This window comes from Trichechus manatus, unplaced genomic scaffold, assembly GCF_000243295.1.
Source record: "Trichechus manatus latirostris isolate Lorelei unplaced genomic scaffold, TriManLat1.0 scaffold00030, whole genome shotgun sequence".
Lineage (NCBI taxonomy): Eukaryota > Metazoa > Chordata > Mammalia > Sirenia > Trichechidae > Trichechus > Trichechus manatus.
In genome coordinates this window covers 9,014,317-9,022,625 of record NW_004443966.1, presented here as the reverse complement: position 1 = coordinate 9,022,625, position 8,309 = coordinate 9,014,317, and the positions used below count along the sequence as shown (strand labels likewise).

The following is an 8,309-nucleotide window of genomic DNA, read 5'->3' as shown; positions in this document are numbered from 1 at the left end:
ACACGGACCCCGAGCCTGATCCCTGCTCGCCCTGACACGGACCCCGAGCCTGATCTCTGCTCGCCCTGACACGGACCCCGAGCCTGATCCCTGCTTGCCCTGCCATGGACCCCGAGCACTGAACGGACAGCAGGCAGCTCTCCCACATCTGCGCTGTGGGCAGGGCCCCTTGGGTTGAGTTCTCAGCTGGTGGCTCTCATGGGCAACGTCTGTGAACCAGCCCTTCTCTGTGTCTCCTGTCTGCCTTGTGTCCTTCAGTGGGAACTGCCTGTCTATTCCCCATCTGGAAACCCACCATTTCTTTTTTGGATCGGAAAACAAGTTTCTCTGGCTGTGCCCCTCCCTGCATCGTCTCTGACGCCTGCCGTCTTCACCATCCCAGAGGCTGGGTCCTCATCCTCGAAGCTCCGCTGTGATGCAGGCTTTGGCTTCTCCCTCTGGGCCGTAGATCCTCAGTGTCCGGCCTTTCCCTCTCCCTGTAGTTAGCAAACGCTTTGGCATCTGCCTCAACGGGCCCAGGCCCTGCAGACTTGGACTGTCTCTGCAGAGAAGCCCCGCTTCCTTTGTGCTTGGCTGATGCGGTCTCTGTTGACAGGGGACAGTGTTCCACCAACATCTTCCTGCCCTGAGCTTCAGGAGTTTCTAGAATATTCGGTGACTCCTTCACGGGCATCCCTCTTCCTTAGTGGCTAACGCTCTTCACTTGCTCATTGAAGCTGCTTTGTTTCGCTGCATCAAAGTCTTGTCTCAAAAACATCTGTCCCGGTTTCTGGGCTTTCCTTGTAGCCATGGCTTCGCGGTCTCATTTCATTGTCTCCAGGGAGAGGCAATTTAGACGCTGACAAGTGGTCATCTAGGAGCAAGGAGCCCAGGTGAGAGCAATAGATTAAATAGGTAGTCCCCTGACTTAAGACATACTGAGTTACAATGAACCGCACTTACAACCATCTGGGTTTTTTTTTTTTTTTTTTTACATCTATCATTAGTAATATGTACTACATACAACGTTGTAGCTAGTAATTTGCTGATGTTATCATTCTCAGATGTTCACTCACAGATGTTCAATGGTACGATTTACTCTTCAAAGCACTGCTGTATCACAGGCTATGAAAACTAAAAACAAAAGAGGTATTTGACTTACATCAGAATCGACTTATGGTGGAACAGAACCCCACTGTAGGTTGGGGACTACCTGTATGTGATTGTTTTTAGGGCCAATTACAGCTCAAAACCCTGCACAGTGAACCAGGAGAGCAGACGGTCCAGATGAGCCACAAGCTGGGCCCTGTGCCCTTGAGAAACGTCCCTTCTCTGGGGCCTTTCTTCACACAGACTTCGCGGAGCCCCGAGACCAGAGCGTGGAGGACATGTTCTCCATCCACGGGTTAGGCTGCTCAGCTGTTCGGGGCCGTTTGGCTTTCAGAATGTTGAAGTGACTGCGACAGGGGCGACTTTAGAAACTGTCCAGTCTGGACCCTCCGCCAGGTGGGGAGGCTCCCTGGTCACAGCCTCCAGTGGTGAGAACTGGTTCGGCTCTACAGCGTCTGGAGCTTCAGGAACAGAGAATAAAAGTGCATTTCATCAAAGGGCTTGGAAAAGAAACCGCAACTCTTTTTTTTTTTTTAAAGATCCTGAGGACCAAGGCCTCTGGGTACCTTAAAAAAATCATAATTATGCTGTGCAGAGGCCCAGCCCACGCAGGGAACAGAGTGCGTGCTGTGCAAACACTTGACGCTCTCCCCAGGTGGGGACTCATGTCCTCAGCATCCGCCCAAGCCACAGACTGCTCCTCGTGTTCAGTTTATGAGAAGGGGTCTGGGCTATGAATCGGGCCAGGGAAACCACTCTGTCTGCCACTCGGGAGGCTATGGGCTGCTGCTGGTGGCAGGCGAGAGCAGGACGAACAGGCCACCCTGGCCTTCGTGCACAGCTCTTCTCTGCAGCTACGCTGCTCATCCTCCCAACAGGCTGGGGCCACCTGGGCAAGCCAGACCAGCGCCTCCCAGGGCCTAGCCCTGGACCAGCGAGGCTTCGCAGCCTCCGTATGAGATTGCAGAAGACGACGGTAGAGAAAGGATGCAAGGCTGATGGCTCCTGGGGGGTCAGCCAGACTCCAGCCATAGGACAAGAGACGGGGGTGACCAGAGCCTCACCCTGCAGCCTGAGGCCTGTTCCCAGGGGTGCTGAGCACCCTGAAGGTGGAGTCCCTGGCCCTCTGCTGGCATCTCACAGTTGGCCAGGGCTCTCCCAGGGTCTCAGTCACCACGCTGGCTCTGTAGGCAGCAGACTGTCCTGCACGTTGGGCTGGATGGCCACTATCTGCACAACTCTGGCTTCCAATGTGAGTTAGAACGAGCACCTCCCCCCCTACATGCTAGAAGTTTCTACAGAGACAAGAGGATATGTGTAAACAGAGACTCTTTAGCTAGAGGGCCTGAATAGAATGGGAAGGAGGTCTGAGAACCTGGAAGAAGCTTCAAGGTGGGGCTCCTCTGTCTCACTCAAGATCCACTCGTGCATGACTCTCCCCACAGGAGGTCCCTCGTGGGCCGACTGTGGGCTTCCACCTCACACAGCTGGGCACTATTTCAGCACCACTGAGGACTCTTAACTCACCTCCTCCATCCCGATAGAAGCTCATTGGAAGAAGCCATAATCTTCACTTGTCTGGTTCCGTGTAGCAGAGAAGGCAGGCTGGTATGGAGGGGGAATTTCTCGAGTTTGTGCAGAAGGGCCAAAGTGAAAGTAGAACTGAACCATGAAGACAAGACTGGATGGATACAGGAGGGCTGGGAATGGAGGAGTCTGGTGGCAGGTTCCAGCTGGACTCCACCGGCCCCACCAAGCCAGAACCTGGCAGATTCCTTGTTTAGGAAGAGGGGGAGGTACCAGAGAGGTCGATAGTAACCTACCCAAGTAAGTTCTGATTCCTCTCAACCTCCTTCTTTGGCCACGTTGTGTTAAACACTGAAGTCTTGCCCTAGCAAAAAGATTGTCGTGATAGAGGAGCACTGGCAGGAGGGAATCAAGGTATGATTCCCTAGGTGGGCAGTTCCCTCTACCCCATCAGGCAATCACCTGAGCCAAGGGTGAACACTCCCCGAAGGTTTGCATAACCCCAGTACCTCCAACCAACCAAAGGTAGAGCTTTGCTCAATGGACTGGTCAAATCCAGCATAGTTTGACTCTGAGTTAATTCCTGTCTTTTCCTCCCTCCAATGAAATGCAAGACCTTACCTACGAAGGACTGAGTGTGGGTATGTGTTTGGCCAACCGGCCGTGCATGCTGCAGCTGGGTGATCACCGTGATTCTGGGTGTGATCTGGGCCTGTGACCCTTCCAGCCCACCCTCTCTGCTTCTCTGTGCTGTCGCTCTGGTTCCTGACCCCCTCCATGCTATGGGTCTTACTCTCAAGTTACTCTTTGATTTAAAGATGAACTGCCAATCAAATGCTCTCCTAATGAAAGACCTAATCACTCTACAGCATGGGCACATTGAGAGGGCCTATCCAAGGCCTTATGTTGGCCATAGTGGGAGGCCATTGCCCAAAAACATGCCTGAGCCCAGGGTGGGTCCAGTTGGGTGACCAGCTGTGGACTCTGACAATGGGTTACTGGTTGTTTGGGACTGCTTAGGACTGTGCAACGGAATTTGGGGGCAAAGCTAATAAAGAGGCATCTAACGGGCCTTAAATCCAGCAAGCTAAGATGGAGTAAGTTCTCATTTGTAGCCCAGGGTTCCTCACAGTGTGGTTCATGGACCACCTGCAGGAGCATCACTTGGAGGTGTTTGGTTAAAATGCAGATTCCCAGGCTTCCCCTCCAAACAGACTGAATCAGAGTCTCTGAGGGCTGGGCTCAAAAAGTCTGCATTTTAGACAAGCTCTTCAGGTGATCCTTGTGCAAGTTTGAGAACCCCTGCTGGAGAATCGCCACAATTTGCACATCCTGCTAAGCCAAAGACCAGAATCCCAGAATCTGAGAACAGAGCTGGGGAAATAGCACCTTTCTGTGGATGATCGGGCACTGCCATTTGATTTCACACCCGTGTGTGGTGGGAGGAGAGGATGGGGAAGGGAGGAGTGTGATGTAATGTGGTGTGTCCACTGCCTCTTCACCAGGCATCATCCTTTCTGTGGTCCTGGCCGGCATTCTTGGCATCTGTATTGTCCTGGGAGTGTTCATTTGGCTTTTCAGAAGGAAGAAGAGGTGAGCTGTTTTTGATTTGGAATGGGCATGGGTGGCTTATGGGTCCATGAGGATTGGTCTCTCTGAGAAGGCAGCCTTTAAGCCTGCAGAGTGAAGACCTCTGTCTCACCATTGCAGCAAAACACTGGTGCCCAGGCCTTTGTTGCATGAGATGCTGGTTGTTCAAGGCTCATTGTGCTAAGAACTGGAAGTACGTGCACCAGCCTTGCTGCCACTGCCAATCAGCTGTATGACCTTGAACAAGTCTCTTGATTTTGGGGATGTCCCATTTTCTTAAACACAGTTAGCGAGTCTGTCTTCTTACGAAGCTTTACATCTGGTTCTTCTTTTATGAATCCAAAAAGGAAAATGAGGAAAACCTGATGTCTCACTCGGATTAGCTAGCGATGACCTTTGCCCATGTTTTTATTGTCACGCTTGGTTTTTCCCAAAGCCTAATTTATTATTCCTGGTAGGAAACGAAAGTCATCAGGAACCCTATTATGGAATCAGAAGTTCGAAGAATGGGATGATGAGATCTTTTTCACGACATAGGTCTAGAATTGTCGGGTGTTAAAAGAGAACAGCTGGGAAATGAATAGGGTCTGTTTTGGTTAATCCTTTATTTGGGGGCATTCTCTCCCAAGACCAACGGAATTGGGGAAAGATCCCCAAGAGAGGACGCTGACTTCTAAATCGCGTCTCGTTCGTAGTTGAGTCAGGCTGCTCCCTGGAGCTCTCTCTCCTCTTTGACTAACAAGACTTGTGTGTTTTTGTTCCAACAGCAAAAAAGGTGACAGCAATAAGGGAGTCATTTACAAACGAGCTATCAAGAAGGAGACTGAGGCCCACTCCTGAGGTCCCCGGCACTCCCAGGCACATCCACGGAAGGACCTTGCTTTGGACGCTACATACTTTGGCTCTCTGGACACTTGAAATACCTGAGGAAGTTCTCTGGAGCTCAACATGCAAGCACCCCAGACACTACGGCCTCTAACTGGGAGCCCCAGTGCCCTGGTGCCAGGGCCAACCTTGGCGTGATCAGGAGGCAAGAACTCTGAGCTATTTGCCACATCTGTGTGGGATCACTGAGTGGTCTGTATTCTGGGGTCACAGACCAAACCTCCTGCTGGTGGGCTCTTATTAGTTGGAAAACACATTCATCCAGACTTCCACTTGAATGTGGTTTCTAGTGTCCTGGAAATTCTGCTTTTGCTCTCTGAGCCTTCAGACCAGAATGTACACTCTCTGCTTCGGTTTTGCTTTGGAAACTTTCTTTCCTCAGGGGAGGGGATGTCTCCCTCTGATTTCTTCTGCTCTGACAAAACCTTTAGCCTGACCTCAGTTGGGGGGGGGGGTGTATAGCCACAAGGGTCAAGTGGTGAGAGGCAAGAAGAAAGCCAGAGATACACTTCGTAATATATTAGGGACATTTTTAAAGTCCTTTGGGTCAGAAGCACTGACTGGGCCCTACAGAAAGGCTGTTTCAGGTTCCATTTCTTAGTGGGGATGGGAAGGGGAGTCAGAGAGGAGAGTGAGAAAATACATAAGGGCTGGGAGACATTCACTTTGCAACCAGAATTTCTATTTAAGTCACCTGCCAGGCCACAAACAGGGAGGTCAGAATATGAAGCCGAAATCCAGCCTCCTGTCAGCGGGGCAGCTGTGTTTTGTACTCTACAGATTTTATAAATAATTAGGCTATTCCTTGAAAATGTGTTGCTGCTTTCTGTCTCCTAAAATAGAAGTGAGTTCTGAGATGACCCAAATGGCTTTGGAATCTAGAGGAAATAAGCAGAAGCAAAATGACTGTAGAGCTTTGTCTCTTTTGCCCCAATTCCATTTCCACCCACCCACCTCTGTGGTGCCCCTCCTGTCAACCCAGAGTTAGGACTTACCTGCTTCTCTGACTTTGAGGATGTCAAGTTTGTGGCTCGGTTAAAATACCATGTCAAGCTAGAAAAGCAGGAAGGTATCTATGAAGAGCTGGCATCCCTATGGCATTTAAGGGACCAAAATAATGGAATAATAAGGAGCCCTGGTGGTGCAGTGGTTAGACGCTTGATTGCTAACTGAAAGGTCTGCAGTTCGAACCCACAATGACACACCATCCAGTGGACAGCAGGGTCAGCCCTCAGGACCCAGCAGCGTGAACGAGGTGATGGTTTCTTGCTCTTGGGCCAACGTTGCCAATCAGAAACAAACAGAAACCATTCCAGGGCAGGGGGAACTCTTTCAAAAAGCTCTCTAGACATTGCGTGGATTAAGCTTTGGGAGAGGACAGAGAGATCACTGTGCCCAGCACAGGGGCTGTTCATGAAAAGGGAGATTTACCGGGTGGTGGAAACAGAGGCATTTCTCCTTTCCTCTTCTCGCCCTCACTCAGCACACAGCCCTCGTGGCTGAGACCATGCAAACCCAGGGAGGCAGAAAGAACGTTCCAAGAATCAGCACTGTCAGCTTCTTTGCCAATTCTCATAGGACTCCTGAGGATCTGACTTTGGACTTGGGAAACCTTTCTTCAGGTTCTCATTCATTCCACTGGTACTAGCGCTGTGGTGTGTGAAGCTCGCCGCCTCTCCATCATTCCTTATCTCTGCCGGCACCATGAAAGCTAGGAGGGCCCAGGCACTGTGCTAGGTCCGTGTAGGGAGAGAGGGGCAATAAAGGGGCACGGGCTGCGGCAAGGGGCATGGGAAGCTCTGGCTTCTTTGTTCCTTCTTTGCCTCTCACCACTGGGGCGTCCCAAGTCTGTGTGTTCTGTTCCTTTAGCATTAGCTGGTAAAAATGGTCAGAACCTATGCCTGTTTCTTTCACAGCCATCCTCGAATTTCGCTGCATTTCTGATGCTATTAATCCCATTTCAAGCTCAGACCCCAAATTCCTCTCCCTGTCACCGGAACTCTCTGTAGGCTTCCTGACCAGCCTTCGGGAGCAACTCCGCTGCGGGGAGCCGGGGTCTGCAGCAACCCCTGTCCCTGTGCCTCAGACCGGGGGCCACTGTGATGTCGGTCCATTTAGCACTTCTGTATTTACTGTAAGAATGATTGTAATGCAGACATACGCTGTAAATATGAGAAACTCTAAATAAATAACGTTTTCCACATCACACTGATTTTTGGGAGGTGAAGTTAAAGCATTTATTGGCAAAGCACCTGAAGTTCCCTGTCTATGGTGCTAGGTCACTAATCCAGTGAATAAAGAGTTCACTAACAGTCAGTGTCATTCACGCCAAGGTATTAGAACCTGCCTTCAAAGGAAAATACACTGATGTACTTAAGATCCTGGGTGGCACAAACAGTTGTGTTCAACTACTAACATAAAGGTTGGCAGTTCGAATCCACCCAGCAGTGCCACAGAAGAAAAGCCTGGCGATCTGCTTCTATAAAGATTATAGCCAGGAAAACTGTATAGAGCAAAGTTCTACTCTGTAACACACAGGGTCACTGTGAGTTAGAGATGACTTGATGGCAACAGATCTGGGTTTGGTTTTTGTGTTTAACTTAATCACTGTGCTGAGGACGGAGGACTATGATGTGTGCAGCCAGTGGTCACACCGCTTGTTAGCTAGCGGGGCTAGAAAGTCTGCAGCAAGCAGGAAAGGCTCAGGCAGGAGGTGGGAACTGGGTTGGGCCTTAAAGAATATGTCAGATTTGGACAGATGCTGGGCAAAGAGGGAGATATTCCTCACCAAACTAATGGGAGCACAGAGAACAGATCTGAAGTCTCTTTTTACTCCTAAGGGTACCTAGCACCGCACCTAGTAGGTGGACAGTATTTGTGGCCTGACTGGTCACCTTATTTTGGATTCTTTTGGCAAACACGCACTCACCCTCCGTGTAATCTTTTGTGTCGATCACATTTCAGTTTGCTAAATGAAGGGAACCCTGGAAAACTCCAAATAGGCAGATTACTGTGTGAGTTATTTGGAAAAGCTTCCAATTCTCTTCTCAGCTGCTCCAGGACTGAGACACGGGAACTGTTCAAGGGTAATTTTGCTCTAGAAGATGACATAGCTGGCCCAGTTTAGGGAGAGAAGCATTAAGGTTCTGATGGTCTTTTCAGCTGAAATACAAGGATTCTTCATTTCTCCCCATTTGGCAGCCTCCCAGGTGTCAGAA

The 8,309-nt window shown here is 50.3% G+C and overlaps 2 protein-coding genes across 5 annotated transcripts in view; one reads left to right on the top strand and one right to left on the bottom strand.

The window, feature by feature from the left end:
* Positions 1–7,303, top strand: part of CA12 (carbonic anhydrase 12) — a 66,069-nt gene extending 58,766 nt beyond the window's left edge. Inside the window, exons 9-11 of one of the 3 annotated variants that reach the window (XM_023729700.1) lie at positions 3,231–3,257; positions 4,122–4,209; positions 4,974–5,190. In XM_023729700.1, the coding sequence (XP_023585468.1) occupies positions 3,231–3,257; positions 4,122–4,209; positions 4,974–5,046 (188 nt within the window). In that variant the 3' untranslated portion in view covers positions 5,047–5,190. Of the gene's footprint in view, positions 1–3,230; positions 3,258–4,121; positions 4,210–4,973 lie in introns of all 3 variants that reach the window. The other 2 variants (XM_004374643.2, XM_023729699.1) reach the window with 2 other exon arrangements.
* The window catches only part of APH1B (aph-1 homolog B, gamma-secretase subunit), a 126,727-nt gene that overhangs the window by 78,426 nt on the left and 39,992 nt on the right, over positions 1–8,309 (bottom strand). The window lies entirely within an intron of this gene.